Source organism: Hyperoodon ampullatus, assembly GCF_949752795.1.
Source record: "Hyperoodon ampullatus genome assembly, chromosome: 2".
Taxonomy (NCBI): Eukaryota; Metazoa; Chordata; class Mammalia; order Artiodactyla; family Ziphiidae; genus Hyperoodon; species Hyperoodon ampullatus.
The window spans coordinates 111,578,828-111,603,595 of record NC_136915.1 but is presented as its reverse complement, the minus strand read 5'-3'; the positions used below and the strand labels follow the sequence as shown (position 1 = coordinate 111,603,595).

The 24,768-nt window shown below is 40.6% G+C and overlaps 1 protein-coding gene across 1 annotated transcript; it reads right to left on the bottom strand.

The window, feature by feature from the left end:
* Positions 1-20,724: 20,724 nt before the first annotated feature.
* LOC307063420 (uncharacterized protein) lies at positions 20,725-22,554 on the bottom strand. Its single transcript, XM_079719558.1, has 2 exons — positions 22,487-22,554; positions 20,725-21,395 (listed from the first exon to the last, which is right to left on the bottom strand). The coding sequence occupies exon 2, from the start codon at positions 21,374-21,376 to the stop codon at positions 21,035-21,037; it is 342 nt and encodes a 113-aa protein (XP_079575684.1). The 5' UTR covers positions 21,377-21,395; positions 22,487-22,554; the 3' UTR covers positions 20,725-21,034.
* Positions 22,555-24,768: the final 2,214 nt, after the last annotated feature.

Genomic DNA, 24,768 nt, shown 5'->3' with positions numbered 1-24,768 from the left:
TTATTCTGAGCCGTGTGGATGAAAGGCTCTTGGTGCTCCAGCCAGGAGTCACTGCTGTGCCTCTGAGGTGGGAGAGCCAACTTCAGGACACTGGTCCACAAGAAACCTCACAGCTCCATGTAATATCAAATGGCGAAAATCTCCCAGAGATCTCCATATCAACGCCAACCCAGCTTTACTCAAGGACCAGCAAGCTACAGTGCTAGACACCCTATGCCAAACAACTAGCAAGACAGGAACACAACCCCACCCATTAGCAGAGAGGCTCCCTAAAATCATAAGAAGGCCACAGACACCCCAAAACACACCACCAGACATAGACCTGCCCACCAGAAAGACAAGATCCAGCCTCATCCACCAGAACACAGGCACTAGTCCCCCCACTAGGAACACTACACAACCCACTGAACCAACTTTAGCCACTGAGGACAGACACCAAAAACAAGGGGAACAACGAACCTGCTGCCTGCAAAAAGGAGACCCCAAACACAGTAACATAAGCAAAATGAGAAGACACAGAAACACACAGCAGATGAAGGAGTAAGGTAAAAACCCACCAGACCTAACAAATGAAGAGGAAATAGGCAGTCTACCTGAAAAACAAATCCGAATAATGATAGTAAAAATGATCAAAAATCTTGGAAATAGAATAGAGAAAATGCAAGAAACATTTAACAAGGACCTTGAAGAACTAAAGAGGAAACAAGCAACAATAAATAACACAATAAATGAAATTAAAAATACTCTAGAAGGGATCAGTAGCAGAATAACTGAGGCAGAAGAACGGATAAGTGAACTGGAAGATAAAATAGTGGAAATAAATACTGCAGAGCAAAATAAAGAAAAAAGAATGAAAAGAACAGAGGACAGTCTCAGAGACAACTGGGAAAACATTAAAAGCACCAACATTCGAATTATTGGGGTCCCAGAAGAAGAAGAGGAAAAGAAAGGGACTGAGAACATATTGGAAGAGATTACAGTGGAAAACGTCCATAATATGGGAAAGGAAATAGTTAATCAAGTCCAGGAAGCACAGAGAGTCCCATACAGGATAAATCCAAGGAGAAACATGCAAGACACATATCAATCAAACTATGAAAAATTAAATACAATGAAAACATATTAAAAGCAACAAGGGAAATACAACAAATAACACACAAGGGAATCCCCATAAGGTTAACAGCTGATCTTTCAGCAGAAACTCTGCAAGCCAGAAAGGACTGACAGGACATATTTCAAGTGATGAAGGAGAAGAAACTACAACCATGATTACTGTACCCCAGCAAGGAACTCATTCAGATTTGATGGAGAAATTAAAACCTTTAGAGACAAGGAAAAGCTGAGAGAGTTCAGCACCACAAAACCAGCTTTACAACAAATGCTAAAGGAACTTCTCTAGGCAAGAAACACAAGAGAATGGAAAGACCTGCAATAACGAACCCAAAACAATTAAGAAAATGGGAATAGTAACATAAATATCAATAATTACCTTCAATTTAAATGGATTAAATGCTTCCACCAAAAGACACAGACTGGCTGAATGGATACAAAGACAAGACCCACGTATATGCTGTCTACAAGAGACCCACTTCAGGCCTAGGGACACATACAGCCTGAAAGTGAGGGGATGGAAAAAGCTTTTCTATGGAAATGGAAATCAAAAGAAAGCTGGAATATCAATTCTCATGTCAGACAAAATAGACTTTAAAATAGAGACTATTAGAAGAGACAAAGAAGGACACTACATAATGATCAAGGGATCGATCCAAGAAGAAGATATAATAATTGTAAATATTTATGCACCCAACATAGGAGCACCTCAATACATAAGGCAAATACTAACAGCCATAAAAGGGGAAATCGAAAGTAACACAATCATATTAGGGGACTTTAAAACTGCACTTTCACCAATGGACACATCATCCAAAATGAAAATAAATAAGGAAACACAAGCTTTAAATGATACATTAAACAAGATGGACTTAATTGATATTTATAGGACATTCCATCCCAAAACAAGAGAACACACATTTTTCTCAAGTGCTCATAGAACATTCTCCAGGATAGATCCTATCTTGGGTCACAATTCAAGCCTTGGTAAACATAAGAAAATTGAAATTGTATCAAGTATCTTTTCAACCACAACACTATGAGACTAGCATACAATTAGAGGAAAAGATCTGTAAAAAATACAAACACATAGAGGCTGAACAATACAGTACTTATTAACGAAGTGATCACTGAAGAAATAAAAGAGGAAATCAAACTATACCTAGAAACAAAGACAATGGGGACAAGATGACCCAAAACCTATGGGATGCAGGAAAAGCAGTTCCATGAGGGAAGTTTATAGAAATACAATCCTACCTTAAAACAGGAAACCTCTCAAATAAACAACCTAACCTTGCACCTAGAGCAATTAGAGAAAGAAGAGCAAAGAAACCCCAAAGTTAGCAGAAGGAAAGAAATCATAAAAATCAGATCAGGAATAAATGAAAAAGAAATGAAGGAAATGATAGCAAAGATCAATAAAACTAAAAGCTGGTTCTTTGAGAAGATAAACAAAATTGATAAACCATTAGCCAGACTCATCAAGAAAAAAAGGGAGAAAGCTCATATCAATAGAATTAGAAATGAAAAAGGAGAAATAACAAATCATACTGCAGAAATACAAAGGATCATGAGAGATTATTACAAGCAACTCTATGCCAATAAAATGGAGAACCTGGAAGAAATGGACAAATTCTTAGAATTGAACAACGTGCTGGGACTGAACCAGGAAAAAGTAGAAAATATGAACAGACCAATGACGGGCACTGAATTTGAAACTGTGAGTAAAAATCTTCCAACAAACAAAAGCCCAGGATCAGATCGCTTCACGGGTGAATTCTATCAAACATTTAGGGAAGAGCTAATACCTATCCTTCTCAAACTCCTCCAAAATATAGCAGAGGGAGGAATACTCCAAAACTCATTCTATGAAGCGACCATCACCCTGATACCAAAACCAGACAAAGATGTCACAAAGAAAGAAAACTATAGGCCAATATCACTGATGACCATAAATGCAAATATCCTCAACAAAATACTAGCAAACAGAATCCAGCAGCACATTAAAAGGATCATACACCATGATCAAGTGGGGTTTATTCCAGGAATGCAAAGATTCTTTAATATATGCAAATCAATCAGTGTGATACACCATATAGACAAATTGAAGGAAAAAAAATATGATCATCTCAAACGTTTCACAGAAGTCTTTCAACAGAATTCAACACAAATTTATGATAAAAACAATGTAGGGCTTCCCTGATGGCACAGTGGTTGAGAGTCCGCCTGCCGATGCAGGGGATATGGGTTCGTGCCCTGGTCCAGGAAGATCCCACGTGCCGCAGAGTAGCTGGGCCCGTGAGCCATGGCCGCTGAGCCTGCGCTTCTGGAGCCTGTGCTCCGCAATAGGAGAGGCCACAAGAGTGAGAGGCCCGAGTACCGTAAAGGAAAAAAAAAAAGAAAAAGAAAAAAAAATGCAGAGAGTAGGCATAGAGGGAACTTTCCACAACACAAGAAAGGCCATATATGACAAAGCCAGCATCAGCCTCAATGGTGAAAAACTGAAACCGTTTCCACTAAGATCAGGAGGAAGGCAAGGTTGCTCACTCTCACTACTATTATTCAACACAGTTTTGGAAGTTTTATCCACAGCAATCACAGAAGAAAAAGAAATAAAACGAATCCAAATTGGAAAAGAAGTAAAGCTGTCACTGTTTGCAGATGACATGATACTATACATAGAGAATCCTAAAGATGCTACCAGAAAACTACTAGAACTAATCAATGAATTTGGTAAAGTAGAAGGATAAAAAGTTAATGCACAGAAATCTCTGGCATTCCTATACACTAATGATGAAAAATCTTAAAATGAAATTAAGAAAACACTCCCATTTACCACTGCAACAAAAAGAATAAAATATCTTGGAACAAACCTACTTAAGGAGACAAAAGACCTTTATGCGGAAAATTATAAGACACTGATGAAAGAAATTAAAGATGATACAAATAGATGGAGAAATATATCATGTTCTTGGATTGGAAAAATCAACATTGTGAAAATGACTCTATTACCCAAAGCAATCTACAGATTCAATGCAATCCCTCTCAAACTACCACTGGCATTTTTCACAGAACTAGAACAAAATATTTCACAATTTGTATGGAAACACAAAAGACCCTGAATAGCCAAAGCAATATTGAGAACATAAAATGGAACTGGAAGAATCATGCTCCCTGACTTCAGAACATACTACAAAGCTACAATAATCAAGAGAGTATGGTACTGGCACAGAAACAGAAATATAGATCAATGGAACAGGATAGAAATCCCAGAGATAAACCCATACACATATGGTCACCTTATCTTTGATAAAGGAGGCAAGAATATACAGTGGAGAAAAGACAGCCTGTTCAATAAGTGGTGCTGGGAAAACTGGACAGGTACATATAAAAGTATGAAATTAGAACACTCCCTAACACCATACACAAAAATAAACTCAAAATGGATTAAAGACCTAAATGTAAGGCCAGACACTATCAAACTCTTAGAGGAAAACTTAGGCAGAACATTCTGTGACATAAATCACAGAAAAATCCTTTTTGACACACCTCCTAGAGAAATGGAAATAAAAACAAAAATAAACAAATGAGACCTAATGAAACTTAAAAGCTTTTGTATAGCAAAGGAAGCCATAAACAAGACCAAAAGACAACTGTCAGAATGGGAGAAAATATTTGCCAATGAAGCAACTAACAAAGGATTAATCTCCAAGATTTACAAGCAGTTCATGCAGCTCAATAACAAAAAAACAAACAACCCAATCCAAAAATGGGCAAAGACCTAAATAGACATTTCTCCAAAGATGATATACAGATTGCCAACAAACACATGAAAGGATGCTCAACATCACTAATCATTAGAGAAATGCAAATCAAAACTACAATGAGGTATCATCTCAGAGTGGTCAGAATGGCCATCACCAAAAAATCTAGAAACAATAAATGTTGGAGAGTGGGTGGAGAAAAGGGAAACCTCTTGCAATGTTGGTGGGAATGTAAATTGATACAGCCACTATGGAGAACAGTATGGAGGTTCCTTAAAAAAACTGCAAATAGAACTCCCATATAACCCAGCAATACCACAACTGGGCATATACCCTGAGAAAACCATAATCCAAAAAGAGTCATGTACAAAAATGTTCATTGTGGCTCTATTTACAATAGCCAGGAGATGGAAGCAGCCTAAGTGTCCATCATTGGATGAATGGATAAAGAAGATGTGGCACATATATACAATGGAATATTACTCAACCATAGAAAGAAACGAAATTGAGATATTTGTAATGAGTTGGATGGACCTAGAGTCTCTCATACAGAGTGAAGTATGTCAGAAAGAAAAACAAATACTGTATGCTGACACATATATATGGAATCTAAGGGGGGAAAAAAGGTCATGAATAACCTAGGGGTAAGACACGAATAAAGACACAGACCTACTCTGGACTTGAGGATATGGGGAGGGGGAAGGGTAAGCTGTGACAAAGCGAAAGAGTGGCATGGACATATATACACTACCCAATGTAAAAGAGATAGCTAGTGGGAAGGAGCCACATAGCACTGGGAGATCAGCTCGGTGGTTTGTGAACACCTAGAGGGGTGGGATAGGGAGGATGGGAGGGAGGGAGACACTAGAGGGAAGAGATATGGGAACATATGTATATGTATAAGTGATTCACTTTGTTATAAAGCAGAAACTAACACACCATTATAAAGCAATTATACTCCAATAAAGATGTTTTAAAAAAAAAGAATCTTTCCGACCACAATGCTATGAGATTAGAAATAAACTGCAAGAAAAAAAGAATTGTAAACAACACTAACATGTGGAGGCTAAACCATATGTACTAAACAGCCAATGGATCACTGAAGAAATCAAGAAGAAATCAAAAAATACCTGGAGACAAAAGAAAATGAAAGCACAATGATCCAAACCTATGAAATGCAGCAGAAGCAGTTCTAAGTACAAGGTTTATAGTAATACAGTCCTAACTCAGGAAACAAGAAAAATCTCAAAAATAAAACCTAACCTTACACCTAAAGCAACTAGAGAAAGAAGAAGAAACAAAACCTAAAGTTAGTAGAAGGAAAGAAATCATAAAGATTAGAGCAGAAATGAATGAAATAGAGACAAAGAAAACAATAGCAAAGATAAATGAAACTAAAAGTTTGTTCTTTGAAAAGATAAACAAAATTGGTAGACCTTTATCCAGATACATCAAGAAAAAAATAGAGTGGACTCAAATTAATAAAATTAGAAGTGAGAAAGGAGAAGATACAAAAGACACCACAGAAATACAAACTATCATAAGACATAACTACAAGCAACTCTATGATAAAAAAAAAATGAGCAACCTGGAAGAAATGGACAAATTCTTAGAAACGTACAATCTTCCAAGATGGAACGAGGAAGAAATAGAAAATGTGAGCAGAAAAACCACAAGTACTGTAATTGAATCTGTGATTTTAAAAAGACTCCCAACAAACAAGAGTCCACAACCTGATGGCTTCACAGGCAAATTCTATCAAATATTTAGAGAAGAGCTAACTCTCATCCTTCTGAAACTGTTCCAAAAAATTGTAGAAGGGAGGCACGGAGGAAGATGGCAGAAGAGTAAGACGCAGAGATCACCTTCCTCCCCACAGATACATCAGAAATTCATCTACACGTGGAACAACTCCTACAGAACACATACTGAACGCTGACAGAAGACCTCAGACCCCACAAAAGGCAAGAAACTCCCCACATACCTGGGTAGGGCAAAAGAAAAAAGAATAAACAGACACAAAAGGATAGGGACGGGACCTGCACCAGTGGGAGGGAGCTGTGAAGGAGGAAAGGTTTCCACACACTAGAAGCCCCTTTGCAGGCGGAGACTGCGGGGGCCGGAGGGGGAAATCTTCGGAGCAGCAGAGGAGAGCACAGCAACAGGGGTGTGGAGGGCAAAGCGGAGAGATTCCAGCACAGAGGATCAGTGCCCTCAGGCACACACCAGCCCGAGAGGCTTGTCTGCTCGGGACGCCGGGGCGGGCGGGGCTGGGAGCTGAGGCTCGGGTATCGGGTTTCAGTCGGAGCACAGGGAGAGGACTGGGGCTGGCGGCAGGAAGAGACCCTGAAGGGGTTAGTGAACCACGGCTAGCCCGGAGGGAGTCCGGAGAAAAAGTCTGGAGCTGCCGAAGAGGCAAGAGACTTTTTCTTCCCTTTTGTTTCCTAGTGCGCAAGAAGAGGGCATTAAGAGCACTGCTTAAAGAAGCTCCAGAAATGAGCGTGAGCCGCGGCTGAAGGCGTGGACCCGGGAGACGGGCATGGGATGCTGGGGCTGCTGCTGCCGCCACCACAAGGCCTGTGTGCGAGCTCAGGTCACTGTCCACCGCCCCTTCCGGGGAGCCTGTGCACCCCGCCACTGCTGGGGTCCCGGGACCCAGGGACGGCTTTCCCGGGAAAGCGCACAGAGCGCCTCGGGCTGGTGCAATGTCACACCAGCCTCTGCCACCGCAGGCCCGCCCCACACTGCATTCCCCTCCCTCCCATCGGCCTGAGTGAGCCAGAGTCACCGAATCAGCGGCTCCTTTAAACCCGTCCTCTCTGAGCGAAGAACGGATGCCCTCCAGCGACATACACACAGAGGCGGGGCCAGGTCCAAGGCTGAGACCCGGGAGCTGTGAGAGCAGAGAAGAGACAGGGAAATCTCTCTGTGCAGCCTCGGAGGCAGCGGATTAAAGCTCCACGATCCGCTTGATGTGCCCTGCGTCTGTGGAGTGCATGAATAGACAGCGAATCATCCCAAATTGAGGAGGTGGACTTTGAGGACAAGATTTAAGGTTTTTTCCCCTTTTCCTCTTTTTACAACGAATTATCCCAAATTAAGGAGGTGGACTTTGAGAGCAAGTTTTCAGACTTTTTCCCCTTTTCCTCTTTTTACAATGAATTATCCCAAATTGAGGAGGTGGACTTTGAGAGCAAGATTTTCGATTTTTTCCGCCTGTTCTCTTTTAGTGAATGTGTATGTGTATGCTTCTGTGTGAGATTTTCTCTGTATAGCTTTGCTTCCACCATAGGTCGCAGGGTTCTATCCGTCTGTTTTTTTTTTTCAATACTTACTTTTTTATTTTTAATAACACCACTATATTTTATAGTTTATTCTATTTTACTTTATCTTCTCTCTTTCTTTTTTTTCCTACCTTCCCTTCCTCCCTCCCTCCCTCCACCCCTTTCTATCTTTCTTTCTTTCTTTCTGTCCTCCCTCCCTCCCTCCTTTCTTTCTTTCTTTCTTTCTTCCTTCCTTCCTTCCTTTCTTTCCTTATTCCTTTCTTTCTCCCTCTCCTTCTTTCTTCTACTAATTCTTTCTTTCTACATTTTCTCCCTTTTATTCTGGGCCAGGTAGATGAAAGGCTCTTGGTGCTGCAGCCAGGAATCAGTGCTGTGCCTCTGAAGTGGGAGAGCCAACTTCAGGACACGGGTCCACAAAAGACCTCCCAGCTCCACATAATATCAAGCGGTGAAAATCTCCCAGAGATCTCCATCTCAACACCAGCACCCAGCTTCAGTCAACGACCAGCAAGCTACAGTGCTGGTCACCCTATGCCAAGCAACTAGCAAGACAGGAACACAACCCCAGCCATTAGCAGAGACGCTGCCTAAAAACATAATAAGGCCACAGGCACCCCAAAACACACCACCAGACGTGGACCTGTCCACCAGAAAGACAAGATCGAGCCTCAACCACCAGAACACAGAACACAGGCACTAGTACCCCCCACCAGGAAGCCTACACAACCTACTGAAACAACCTTAGCCACTGGGGACAGACACCAAAAACAACGGGAACTACGAATCTGCAGCCTGCAAAAAGGAGACCCCAAACACAGTAACATAAGCAAAATGAGAAGACAGAAAAACACAGAGCAGGTGAAGGAGCAAGATGAAAACCTACCAGATCTAACAAATGAAGAGGTAATAGGCAGTCTACCTGAAAAAGAATTCAGAATAATGATAGTAAAGATGATCCAAGATTCTATTTCCATGATCCAAAATCTTGGAAATAGAATAGACAAAATGCAAGAAACAGTTAACAAGGACCTAGAACAACTAAAGAAGAATCAAGCATCGATTAAAAACACAATAAATGAAATAAAAAATACTCTAGATGGGATCAATAGCAGAATAATTGAGACAGAAGAACAGATAAGTGAGGTGGAAGATAAAATAGTGGAAATAACTGATGCAGAGCAAAATAAAGAAAAAAGACTGAAAAGAAGAGAGGACAGTCTCAGAGACCTCTGGGACAACATTAAACACACCAACATTCGAATTATAGGGGTTCCAGAAGAAGAAGAGAAAGAGAAAGGGACTGAGAAAATATTTGAAGAGATTATAGTTGGAAACTTCCCTAATATAGGAAAGGAAATAGTTAATCAAGTCCAGGAGGCACAGAGAGTCCCATACAGAATAAATCCAAGGAGAAATACGCCAAGACACATAATAATCAAACTGTCAAAAATTAAACACAAAGAAATCATATTAAAAGCATCAAGGGAAAAACAACAAATAACACACAAGGGAATCCCCATCAGATTAACAGCTGATCTCTCAGCAGAAACTCTACAAGCCAGAAGGGAGTGGCAGGACATAATTAAAGTGATGAAGGAGAAAAACCTGCAACCAAGATTACTCTACCCAGCAAGGATCTCATTGAGATTTGATGGAGAAATTAAAACATTTACAGACAAGCAAAAGCTGAGAGAGTTCAGCACCACCAAACCACCTTTACAACAAATGCTAAAGGAACTTCTCTAGGCAAGAAACACAACAGGAGGAAAATACCTACAATAACAAACACAAAACCATTAAGGAAATGGGAATAGGAACATACATATCAATAATTACCTTAAATGTAAATGGACTAAATGCTCCCACCAAAAGACACAGATTGGTTGAATGGATACAAAAACAAGACCCATATATATGCTGTCTACAAGAGACCCACTTCAGAACTAGAGACACATACAGCCTGAAAGTGAGGGGATGGGAAAAGATATTCCATGCAAATGGAAACCAAAAGAAAGCTGGAGTAGCAATTCTTATATCAGACAAAATAGACTTTAAAATAAAGACTATTAGAAGAGACAAAGAAGGACACTACATAATGATAAAGGGATCGATTTAGGAAGAAGATATAACAATTGTAAATATTTATGCACCCAACATAGGAGCACCTCAATACATAAGGCAAATACTAACAGCCATAAAAGGGGAAATCGACAGTAACACACTCATAGTAGGGGACTTTAACGCCCCACTTTCACCAATGGACAGATCATCCAAAATGAAAATAAATAAGGAAACACAAGCTTTAAATGATACATTAAACAAGATGGACTTAATTGATATTTATAGGACATTCCATCCAAAAAAAACAGAATACACATTTTTCTCAAGTGCTCATGGAACATTCTCCATTACAGATCATATCTTGGGTCACAAATCAAGCCTTGGTAAATTTAAGAAAATTGAAATTGTATCAAGTATCTTTTCTGACCACAATGCTATGAGACTAGACATTAATTACAGGAAAAGATCTGTAAAAAATACAAACACATGGAGGCTATACAATACACTACTCAATAACGAAGTGATCACTGAAGAAATCAAAGAGGAAATTAAAAAATACCTAGAAACAAATGACAATGGAGACACAATGACCCAAAACCTATGGGACGCAGCAAAAGCAGTTCTAAGGGGGAAGTTTATAGCAATACAATCCCACCTTAAGAAACAGGAAACATCTCGAGTAAACAACCTGACCCTGCACCTAAAGCAATTAGAGAAAGAAGAACAAAAAACCCCCAAAGTTAGCAGAAGGAAAGAAATCATAAAGATCAGATCAGAAATAAATGAAAAAGAAATGAAGGAAATGATAGCATAGATCAATAAAACTAAAAGCTGGTTCTTTGAGAAGATAAACAAAATTAATAAACCATTAGCCAGACTCATCAAGAAAAAAAGGGAGAAGACTCAAATCAATAGAATTAGAAATGAAAAAGGAGAAGTAACAACTGACACTGCAGAGATACAAAAGATCATGAGAGATTACTTCAAGAAGCTCTATGCCATTAAGATGGACAACCTGGAAGAAATGGACAAATTGTTAGAAATGCACAACCTGCCAAGACTGAATCAGGAAGAAATAGAAAATATGAATAGACCAATCACAAGCACTGAAATTGAAACTGTGATTAAAAATCTTCCATCAAACAAAAGCCCAGGACCAGATGGCTTCACAGGCGAATTCTATCAAACATGTAGAGAAGAGCTAACACCTATGCTTCTCAAACTCCTCCAAAATATAGCAGAGGGAGGAACACTCCCAAACTCATTCTACAAGGCCACCATCACCTTGATACCAAAACCAGACAAGGATGTCACAAAGAAAGAAAACTACAGGCCAATATCACTGATGAACATAGATGCAAAAATCCTCAACAAAATGCTAGCAAACAGAATCCAACAGCACATTAAAAGGATCATACACCATGATCAAGTGGGGTTTGTTCCAGGAATGCAAGGATTCTTCAATATACACAAATCAATCAATGTGATACACCATGTTAACAAATTGAAGAAGAAAAACCATATGATCATCTCAAGAGATGCAGAGAAAGCTTTCGACAAAATTCAACACCCATTTATGATAAAAACCCTGCAGAAAGTAGGCATAGAGGGAACTTTCCTCAACATAATAAAGGCCATATATGACAAACCTACAGCCAACATCATCCTCAATGGTGGAAAACTGAAACCATTTCCACTAAGATCAGGAACAAGACAAGGCTGCCCACTCTCACCACTCTTATTCAACTTAGTTTTGGAAGTTTTAGCTACAGCAATCAGAGAAGAAAAGGAAATAACAGGAATCCAAATTGGAAAAGAAGAAGTAAAGCTGTCACTGTTTGCAGATGACATGATACTATATATTGAGAATCCTAAAGATGCTACCAGAAAACTACTAGAGCTAATCAATGAATTCAGTAAAGTAGCAGATACAAAATTAATGCACAGAAATCTCTGGCATTCCTGTACACTAATGATTAAAAATCTGAAAGTGAAATAAAGAAAACACTCCCATTTACCATTGCAACAAAAAGAATAAAATATCTAGGAATAAACCTACCTAAGGAGACAAAAGACCTGTATGCAGAAAATTATAAGACACTGATGAAAGAAATTAAAGATGGTACAAATAGATGCAGAGATATACCATGCTCCTGGGTTGGAAGAATCAATATTGTGAAAATGACTCTACTACTCAAAGCAATCTACAGATTCAATGCAATCCCTCTCAAACCACCACTGGCATTTTTCACAGAACTAGAACAAAAAATTTCAAAATTTGTTTGGAAAAACAAAAGACGCTGAATAGCGAAAGCAATCTTGAGAACGAAAAATGGAGCTGGAGGAATCAGGCTCCCTGACTTCAGACTACACTACAAAGCTACAGTCATCAAGACAGTGTGGTACTAGCACAAAAACAGAAAGATAGATCATTGGAACAGGATAGAAAGCCCAGAGATAAACCCAGGCACATATGGTCAACTTATCTTTGATAAAGGAGGCAGGAATGTACAGTGGAGAAAGGACAGCCTCTTCAGTAAGTGGTGCTGGGGAAACTGGACAGGGACATGTAAAAGTATGAGATTAGATCATTCCCTAACACCATACACAAAAATAAGCTCAACATGGATTAAAGACCTAAATGTGAGGCCAGAAACTATCAAACTCTTAGAGGAAAACATAGGCAGAACACTCTATGACATAAATCACAGCAAGATCCTTTTGGACCCACCTCCTACAAAAATGGAAATAAAAACAAAGATAAACAAATGGGACCCAATGAAACTTAAAAGCTTTTTCACAGCAAAGGAAACCATAAACAAGACCAAAAGACAACCCTCAGAATGGGACAAAATATTTGCAAATGAAGCAACTGACAAAGGATTAATCTCCAAAATTTATAAGCATCTCATGCAGCTCAATAGCAAAAAAACAAAAAACCCAAACCAAAAATGGGCAGAAGACTTAAATAGGCATTTCTCCAAAGAAGATATACAGACTGCCAACAAACACATGAAAGAATGCTCAGCATCATTAATCATCAGAGAAATGCAAACAAAAACTACAATGAGATGTCATCTCACACCAGTCAGAATGGCCATGATCAAGAAATCTAGAAACAATAAATGCTGAAGAGGGTGTGGAGAAAAGGGAACACTCTTGCACTGCTGGTGGGAATGTGAATTGGTACAGCCACTATGGAGAACAGTATGGAGGTTCCTTAAAAAACTACAAATAGAACTACCATATGACCCAGCAATCCCACTACTAGGCATATACCCTGAAAAAACCATAATTCAAAAAGAGACATGTACCAAAATGTTCATTGCAGCTCTATTCACAATAGCCCATATCTGGAAACAACCTAAGTGTCCATCATCGGATGAATGGATAAAGAAGATGTGACGCATATATACAATGGAATATTACTCAGCCATAAAAAGAAACGAAACTGAGCTATTTGTAATGAGGTGGATAGACCTAGAGTCTCTCATACAGAGTGAAGTAAGTCAGAAAGAGAAAGACAAATACCGTATGCTAACACATATATATGGAATTTAAGGAAAAATATGTCTTGAAGAACCTAGGGGTAAAACAGGAATAAAGACACAGACCTACTTGAAAATGGACTTGAGGATATGGGGAAGGGGAAGGGTCAGCTGTGGGTAAGGGTAAGTGACAAAGTGAAAGAGAGACATAGACATATATATAGTACCAAATGTAAGGTAGATAGATAGTGGGAAGCAGCTGCATAGCACAGGGAGATCAACTCGGTGCTTTGTGACCGCCTGGAGGGGTGGGATAGGGAGGGTGTGAGTGAGGGAGACGCAAGAGGGAAGGGATGTGGGAACAGATGTATATGTATGACTGATTCACTTTTTTATAAAGCAGAAACTAATAAAAAAAATTGTAGAGGTAGGAAAACTCCCAAACTCATTCTGAGGCTATCATCACCCTGATACCAAAACTAGACAAAGGTTCCACAAAAAAAGAAAATTACAGGCCAATATCACTGATGAACATAGATGCAAAAATCCTCAACAAAGTACTAACAATCTGCATCCAACAATACATTAAAAGGATAATACTCCATGATCATGGGATTTATCCCAGGGTTGCAATGATTTTTCAATGTCCACAAATCAATCATTGTGATACATCACATCAACAAATTGAAGAATAAAAACCATAGGATAATCTCAATAGATGCAGAAAAAGCTTTTGACAAAATTCAGCACCCATTTATGATAAAAAACTCTCCAGAAAGTGGGCATAGAGAGGACATACCTCAACATAATAAAGGTCATACACGATAAACCTACAGTTAACATCATACTCAATGGTGAAAAACTGAAAGCATTTCCTTCAAGATCAGGAACAAGACAAGTATGTCCACTCTCGCCACTTTCATTCAACATAGTTTTGGAAGTCCTAGCTATGGCATTCAGAGAAGAAAAACAAATTAAACGAATACAGATTGGAAAAGAAGACGTCAAACTGTCACTGTTTGCAGATGACATGTTACTATACATAGTATCATACTGGCATAAAGACAGACTTACAGACCAATGGAATAGAATAGAGAGCCCAGAAATAAATTCATAAGTATACCGTCAACCAATCTTTGACAAAGGTGATAAGAATACATAATGCGGAAATAACAGTCTCTTCAGCAAATGGTGTTTGGAAAACTGGCCATTCACATGCAAAAAAAAAAAAAAAGAATTGGACCCTTACCTTCCACTATTTACAAGAATCAACTCAAAATCAATTAAAGACTTAAATGTAAGACCTCAAACTATAAAACTCCTAGAAAGAAAACATAGGGGAAAACATTTGTGACACTAGTATTGACAATGATTTCATGGATATGAAACCAAAAGCACAGGCAACAAAAGCAAAAGTAGTCACTCGAAACCATACCAAACTAAAAAGCTTCTGCACAGTAAAGGAAAGGATCAACAGAGTGAAAAAGAAACCTACAGAATAGAAACCATATGTCTGATAAGGGTTTAATTTCCAAAATATATAACGAATTCCTACAATTCAACAGCAAAACAAAAACAAAAAAAAAAATAACCCAATTAAAAAATAAGCAAAGGGCTTCCCTGGTGGCTTAGTGTTTGAGAGTCCGCCTGCCGATGCAGGGGACACGGGTTCGTGCCCCGGTCTGGGAGGATCCCACATGCCGTGGAGCGTCTGGGCCCGTGAACCATGGCCACTGGGCCTGCGCGTCTGGAGCCTGTGCTCTGCAACGGGAGAGGCCACAACAGTGAGAGGCCCACATACAGAAAAATAAAAATAAAAAATAAAAATAAGCAAAGAACTTGAACAGACATTTCTGCAAAGAAGACATACAAATAGCCAACTGGTATGTAAAAGATCCTCAACATCATTAATTAACAGGCAAATGCAAATCAGAAAAAATTATCAGGGAAGTGCCCTTGGTGGTTGTCTACTTTGTAACATATTCTTTGTAACAAATTTTTCTTTTCTTTTGCCTAGTTTCACTCCTCCTTAATCCCTTCTTCCTCCTCCCTAGATTACATTCCTGAAGCAGAAATTAGTTGCACATAAGGCTTTGTTGTAGACTCTGTTCTGGGGGGATCCAGGCTGGGACATGTCATGAAACACATGCTCTATTTGGAATGAAGAAATAGAAACACAACTGCCCAATGATGGAAATCAGTGCCTGGGTCAGAGAAATCATGTGATGGTTCCGTGTAGGAGACTTGGAATTGATCTAAGATTCCTTGTTGGAGGCTCTGGAACTGGCTCTGGATCTAGGCCATTCATTAGAGTAGCCACTAGTCATATATAGCTATTTAAATTTAACTGTAAGCATCTGGGACCCAGAATGTGGAAGAGCAGCATGGTGAGACAGAATCTTGCTCATGGCTGAGCAATTGGAAGTCTGGTGCAGACCCTACATTGGCATATTTATGCATGCTTCTCTACACAAAGATTCTGTTCCTGATTTATTTTTGTGGGATTTTAAACCCTCGGGTCGGCCCGAGGCTGTCTCAGTGAACAAGGCATTGGCTCTGGCACTCCAGGAGCATGCTCTTGTGTTCTAAGATCACTATCTCTGTTACCGTCACCATCCTGCTACTGTTCCTAGCTAACTTGGCCACTACCACCTAGTAGGATTCCACTCAACAAATTACTGGCCCACAATAATGGTAATACCGCCTTCATGAGATGATATGTTTACAGGATTTCACATTTCAAAACTTAGTAGAACTTGAATAGCATGCGCTTAGTGGATTATACCAATCACTTGAATGCTTCTCTTACTTCTTACTCTGTAGGGTTTATAAATCAGATATGAATGAAATAACCTCCTACATTATTTACTAGTACAGCTTGGTGCCACTGCCTTGATTCTTGCTAAAATGCCAGGAATTTTACTCTTTTTTCCCCATTCATATTGAACCATCTGTATAATAATAGTACAGTAAAAAGACAAACTATCTTATTATTTTGTTATCAGTCTTGACATCACAGACTCCCTAATAAGGTCTCAGGGACCCCCAGGGACCTGCAGGTCATACTTTGAGGATTGTTGGTCTAACATATTATCCATAATGTGCCTAGATTTGCAAAACTAAGACAACTCCTACTTTTGGTCCAGCCACATTGGTCCCTGAGGCAAGGCAACCATACAAAGCCTTGAGATGCGGAGGACCTAAAATCTCACAAATTACTATCTCAATAAAAGTAGCCTCCCAGGGCTGTCATATGCTGGGGAAGGGTCAGGTTGAAGGAGGGTTAAACAGCTCCTGTGGATTTGAGAAATAAGATCAAACTATTAAAAGAAAAAATTTCAACTTACTACCCATTTGTGTGCCCTATTCTCACAGAAATTGGAAAATTGGTTATTTATGTGTAAGGTGTTTTATTTTTTAATGCAAATATCTGATATTTACATAGGGGTATATCTTTAAATAGGGAAGGCTGTCTCCAAAAAGTTTTGGGTCTCAGAACCACAGAGTACCGGAGGTGAGAGACTCCTTATTCTTTGTGTAAATTACTCACTCTGTCCAATCTTCTGACTTGCCTTCTCTGAAAAGGAGTAATCATTGCATTCTTCACCTATCACCCATTTGAAGATAACAATGCCAGTTCCACTTAAGAAAATCCTTTAAATACATCTCCACCCTTCAGTATATACTTTTTTTTTTGAAATTCTATGTGAAAAAATAGGAAATATACATAAATCACTTCTGCTGCCTTTCAAAGCATGATGATTATCTCAAGAAAAAGCCTTTGTGCCACTGAATTTTGATCTGATCTTCATGAAGCATAAACTTAATTTTTACTTGAAAGAATGACTGATGAGCAAACTGTGGTTAGTCAGACTTGGGTATTAGGCAGACATTTCTTGAACAATGAATTAACTGAGCCTGTCACTTAAAGGAAAACAGCTCACAGTATTTGTGGCAGTCAGACCCCACACAGTTCCCTTCCTGGCATTTATGCTTTATGTAATCCCCTCCCCTTGAGTGTGGACCTGTGATCTGTTACTTGCTTCTGACCAATGGATTACAGAAAAGGAGATGGGATACCACTCTTGTGATTTTGTCGTGTATGTGACTCTGACTAGCAGACTGGAACTAGACACTCCCTTTGCAAGCTTGATGAATCAAGAGCCCATGTGCCCATGTTGGAGAAGGTCACTTGGCAAGGAATTTCAGGCAGCTTCTAGGAACTGCAAGTGGATTCTAGGACCTGAGAGAGGATTCCATTGGACAGCCAGCAAAAAGCTGGAGCCACGAGGAAATCAATCCTGCCAACAATCTGAATGAGCTTGGAAGTTGGTCACAGCCTGGCTAATATCTTTATGGCAACCTATGAGACACTGAGCAGAGGACCCAGCTAAGGCATGCCTCAGACTCCTAACCCCTGGAAGCCATGAGATAACAAATATGCGTTATTTTAAGATGCTAAGTTTGTTGTCACTTGTTAAACAACAATAGAAAATTAAGCAGCATTTATTGCCGATGATAAAATGTGAACTTTTAAGCAAAATTATAATTTTGGAAAACATACCGTCTTGGTCACTTGATTAAACTATGAGCTTCACAACTTCCAACACTTTTTTTTAACACCTTTATTGGAATATAATTGCTTTACAGTGGTGTGTTGGTTTCTGCTGTATAACAAAGTGAATCAGCTATACGTACACATATATCCCCATATCCTCTCCTTCTTGTGTCTCCCTCCCACCCTCCCTATCCCACCCATCTAGGCAGTCACAAAGCACCGAGCTGATCTCCCTGTTCTATGCAGCTGCTTCCCACTAGCTATCTATTTTAAATTTGGTAGTGTATATATGTCAATGTTACTCTCTCCTTCGTCCCAGCTTACGCTTCCCCCTCCTTGTGTCCTCAAGTCCATTCTCTACGTCTGCGTCTTTATTTCTGTCCTGCCCCAAGGTTCTTCAGAACCATTTTTTTTAATTCCATATATATGTGTTAGCATACGGTATTTGTTTTTCTCTTTCTGACTTACTTCATTCTGTATGACAGTCTCTAAGTCCATCCACCTCACTGCAAATAACTCAATTTCGTTTCTTCTTCTTTTTTTTTTAACATCTTTATTGGAGTTTAATGGCTTTACAATGGTGTGTTAGCTTCTGCTTTATAACAAAGTGAATCAGCTATACATATACATATATCCCCATATCTCTTCCCTCTTGCATATCTCTCCCTCCCACCCTCCTTATCCCACCCCTCTAGGTGGTCACAAAGCACCGAGCTGATCTCCCTGTGCTATGCGACTGCTTCCCACTAGCTATCTATTTTACATTTGGTAGTATATATAAGTCCATGCCACTCTCTCACTTCATCCCAGCTTACCCTTCCCCCTCCCCGTGTCCTCAAGTCCATTCTCTAGTAGGTCTGTGTCTTTATTCCCGTCCTGCCCCTAGGTTCTTCATAACTTTCCCTTTATTTTTTTTAATTGAAGTATAATTGACATACAATATATTAGTTTCAGGTGTACAACATAGTGATTCAACTTTAATATATACATTACAAGCTGATCATCAGTGTCTAGTAACCATCTGCCACCATGAAGTTATTGCAATATTATTGACAATATTTGCTCAGCTGTTCATTACATCCCTGTGACATTTATTTTATAACTGGAAGTTTGTACCTCTTAATTCCCTTCACATATTTTGCCTATCCCCTCAAACCCTTCCCTTTGGCGACCCCCAGTTTGTTCTCTGTATCTATGAATCTTTCTGTTTTCTTTTTTTGTTTTTTCAGATTCCACATATAAGTGAAATCATACAGTATTCGTCTTTCTCTGTGTGACTTATCTCAAGATAATACCCTCTATGTCCATCCATGTTGCCGAAAATGGCAAGATTTCATTCTTTATTATGGCGGAGTAATATTCCATTGTATATGTATACACCACATCTTCTCTATCCATTCATCTATCGGTGGACACTTAGGTTGCATTTTATCAATATATCTTAATGATCTGCTCTCCCTCAACTTTATGGTGACTTTTTGTCTCATATGGATTAACACCTTTCCCTTCTGAAACCTGCCTAAAATTTTCTTTCTCTTTTTTATTTGCTGCATTTACTTTCATGTTCTACTGTTAGAGGTACCGTGTGTGTGTGTGTGTGTGTGTGTGTGTGTGTGTGTAGAAAGAAAGGGAGAGAGAGAGAAGGTGTATGTGTGCCTCTGTGTCAGCGCGTATTTGTGTGAGTGTATTTTCATATGGGAGAGGGTGTGAAGATCACCCTCTCAGGTTCCTCCTAGGGCACACATGTGGATGCTACTCTCCTTCCTGCTACAGCATTGGGGTCTTCATATTGAGGATTCAGTGAAAGAAAAAAAATAAAGACTAAATTGATTGAATCAGTGTGTGTGTGTGTGTGTGTGTGTGTGTGTGTGTGTGTGCCTTTTGTAATTTTGGGGATCTGTGTGTGTCTCTCTGTGTGTGAGTGTGTGGGTAGGTATGTGTTTGTGGATGTAGATATGTGTGTCTCTGTCTGTGAGTGTGAGTGTTTAAGAGCTTGGCTCTATGTGATGGGGCATCAGGAAGGGAGGATGAGTGAAGAATAGATAATCATGTTGGAACAGGAATAATAATAATAATAATAAATAAGAACAGAATAAAGGCGATTTGGGTGCATGGACTCAGAGTCAGAGATGGCATGATACAGCCACCATCTACACTCAGATATGAAGAATATACTCAAGGGCAAGAAGACAGCCCTGCTCTAGCTCAGGCTGCTCAAAGTAACAGGCTCTGATGGCCTTGCCTGCTTTCCCAGTGCCAACCCAGCAATGCCTATGAGTACAACCATCATACACACACACACACACACACACACACACATACACACACGTTTCTAGTGCTGAGATCAGGCACTTTCTGATTGCAGCCCTCACAACCAGCCCTCACTGTGTACCGTTCCTGCTTCAGGTGAAAGAAAATTGAAGAAAACTGAGTAGGCCAATGACGCACATAGCCAGCTATGGAGTTAAAAGTGATTTAATGGGGACAGAGCAGGAAAGATTCACTTGATTCCCCTGACCCCAATATCCCTCTTCAGATGAGCCCTGAGCAGCCAGAAGACTAGCTCAGCCAATGAGACTTTCAGCCTTATTCAAAGGCTCAGGAGCCCTCCAGACTGAGTGTGAGGAAAATTTTTTAGAGGGTGCAAAGAGGGAGGGGTTATGACTCAGGGTGACAGCACGTTAATTGTAAATGGGATACAGAAGTAGAATGGGAGAGGAGATTCAGCATCTGGTGGTTGGCTCCTCAAGGGCTTGGCTGTGGACCACATTACTTCTGCTTGGTCTTCTGCTGGGCTGGCCCCGGGATAACTGGTGAAGGACATGGCTCTGGAACTTTGGGGTGGCAGGGCTCTGGAACTTTGGGGTGGCAAGGCTCTGGAACTTTGGGGTGGCAGGGCTCTGGAACTTTGGGGTGGCAGGGCCCTGGAAACTTGGGTTCGCATGGCTCAGGAACCTTGGGGTGACAGGGCTCTGGCATTTTGGTGTGGCATGGCTCCTTGGTTTCGGAGACACATGATTCCTGGAGTGGAGGCTGACAGGGTTGTTTCACCTGCTGCTGCTGAGGGTCGGGTGTTGGGATGCAGGGCTGCTTCTGCTGGTGGGAACTCATGCTTCAAAGTAGACTAGACCTAGAGACAGAAAAACTGATTCAATGATTTGATTAAACAGAGAAGAAACCAAGTTAAATACCAAATATATTTCATTTCAGTTCCCTTTAGATGAGAGAGCCTCTCCTACCCCCTAGCTATACATGAGAGTTAAAATATGCTTTGAAATTTCAGGGTCGTTTCAAGAGGAGGAGCTTAAAGACAATTCGTTCTGCTCCATTTCAGTGGGATTCATTGACTCATTCCTTGGCTCTGTTTCTTCCCAGACATGTCATATCCCTCACTGACACGTACCCAAGACCACATATTAAGTCTTTTGAAAAGTGATAATGTAGAAACAACCACAGCATACACACCCCTAGTACCACACAGGACACCTTGCGACTTATAGGATGACTCTATGTGAATCTGAGCTCCTACGACTTCACTCTGGTCTTTGCGTTCACCGTCCTCTCTGAAATGCTTCCCTTCCTATCTCTGTCTAAATACTCCTCCATCATAGCTCACTCATGTGCCATCACTGGGAGCTCTTCTTGAGCACAGCTCCCCCAAACTGCCACCACACTTCCCTGCACCCCCCACACCTGTCTTATCTACTTTGCAGTTCATCTATGTGTGTGTACATGCGTTACCTTCCCTGCTAGGTTGTAAGTTTAAGTAAGTTCTGTGACCATCTGATTCCTCCACAGTGCTTAGCATCATGCCTTAAATATAATAAATGTTGAGTAGAGGTCCATCTTATGAATTAAAATTTTTATAATAAGTTATCATAAACAGAGAGAATAATGGTGTTGATGAGTGTTTCCTGAGTCTGAGTTCTAGTTGTAACACTGTTACTAATTTACTATGGGAACTTGCACAGATCTGTCCCCTTCCCTGACCCCTACTTCCACAGCTGTCCACTGAGGTGGCTGGCTTCACCAGTTCTAAGGTCCCTTCAAGCCCAAATTGTACTTCATTTAAAATAAAGATGCCCCAATATTCTCTCTCTAATTAATACCCTGCTTCAGGGTATTATTAATTATTAATGACTCTTAATTCATCTTTGTCTTTGTCCATTTTCCAACAGTGAAAAAATAAAAATTTCAAATGAATTCCAATCAGAGACTCACCTGGTACACAGAGAAGAACTGGTTGTCTGGTTGCTACTGTCTGATGTGAAGTCAACAGCCAGCAGGCTTTTTACGAAATGAATGAGCTCTGCCTCAAGGAAATACAATCACCCAGGGCCCCTCTGTTTTCATTCCTTACCTGTCAAACATGAGTCACCCTATTCCTCTCAATTACAAGATGGCTCAGCTTTTGTGATGAAAACCACCCACTTGGCTGTCTGACAATGATGTCACCTGGGCCTGATTCCCACTGCCACCCTCCCTCTTAGACCCAAATATAGGGCTTGTGTTGGGGGATGGGTTAGCCATAGGGTTCCTGGAGGGTTTAATGAGTTAACTCTGCAGGAAGAGCTGAGTCCTTTTGTGGTCTTGCCACCTTCCTGCTCTCTTTTTCCCTGAGTTGGTTGTTCCTCAAGTTCTGTGGGATGAATACATTTGAGCACATGAATAAGTGGGAAGGGAAGAGGAGCACAGGAACTGAGGTGGGCACGAGTTGTCTGCCTTATAAAGGCAGGTGCTAGAGATCATGGAATTGACTGGTTATAGACTCCTTGTCTGGAATATCCTAGGCCCTTATATCAATTCCTGACATCTTTCTCCTAACTCCACTGAACTACACACATTTGGAATTACTTAATTATCACTCCCCCACCAACCCCACCCTTCTCTGACTAGTTGCTAATCTGGGTAAACCTGCTTTGCTTTCACCAACCACACCCTCACCCCTCTCTTTCTTCAGAGATTTTCAAGAGCTAATTCCTCTTCTGGGATAAACTTTTCCCTCCACTCCACCCAGCCTTCTGGTCATGGCCCTTCCCTCTTTCCTAACCCAACCCTCTCTCCTCACCCCCACCTGAAAACCTGCAAGGCTTTTCTAACCACCTTCACCCGAAGCCCATCCATGGAGACCTCAGGGATGAATTCTCCCCCACCTCTTGCCCACTTCCAACTCCAGACCCAACACCTGAGGATCTTGCTGGCTGCAATGTTTTTCTCCTCTCTCTCGCTTTGTATATTTTGGGAGCTTTCTGAGCATCAAAGCTGTGTCTGTTCAAAACAGCGGTGTTCCCATGGTAATATTTGTATCCTCATTTATTCAACAAACATTAATCAAGTCCTTAATATACACCAGTCATCTCATTCTAGGAGCTATCTCAGTATGAAGACCCCTTCCCCTCAGCAGAGAAGGAACTCCCTAGGGCAAGGTACGCAGCTTAGGTCACAGTCACTAGTTTGACAGATCTCAGAGACCCTCGCTCAGTCCACACTCCTCAAGTGATAACTGAGTTTGAGGACACGAGAGGTGAAATAACTCACCCAAGATCAAACAATGGACCCCATGAGAAAAGGATTTCTACACAGAAATCCTATGTTCACCTTTGTCCTAACCCACCGTTGCTCCTAATGCCTACAGAGGAAATTAAGTCCAGGCAGGAAAATGATTAAAGGTGGAAAGGGGCAGCTCAACCTTCCTGGCTTGGAGCTCGGCCCACTCACAGGCCTGGGAAAGCATTGTGTGAGTGGCAATGTGAGGTCAGAAAGAGCCCTGCCTTTTGGGTAAGCCCTTAATATTTTGCTAAGATGAATCCCCTTAAGTGAGAATAAAGCTGCTTAATGTTTGAAGTGGCTCTGGGGATAAAGAGAAGGTATTTCCAGCACTGCTGAAAATAGGAGGGGGCATGAGTTAGCATACATGGAAATAAAGGACTCATTTAGTTTATCATCACTCAGTGGATAAGGGTCTGAAAGAGGAAGGGAAAGGCTGAAATGTTAAAATGCTTGTTTTGAACCAGATTGCTTTCACTCTGGAGGGGGTCCAGGGTGGCATAGTGACAGAGCTTGGGTACCCTGGGCAGTAATAGCATTCAGGATGGCAGAAGGTGAGTAGCCTCTGAGCACCTGCCCAGGTACACCTTCCCTCCATAATGGTTGGATCCTGAAGAGTCTCATTGCCATGGACTTTTCTGGGGACATAAGAATGGGGATCCCCTCAGTCCTTACACTGACATTTTCCTCTGATCAACAACATGAAACTGAAGTAACTGCTTCAGAGTTGTCCTCAAAACACAATATGTTACTAGGTGTGGCCTTGGAAAATCCTAATCACCCTTAAAACCCAGGTGTGTGGATAATTCCTCCTTCCCCTGCCCCCAGACACTTACTTAAATGTTTATAGAGCACCTGCTGGTTCCACAGGTGGTCACCTCTTATGACCTTGAGTCCTGGATGAGCCTCCCACTGTGTCCCTATAGCCATTGGTCCACATCCATCCTTACATGGCG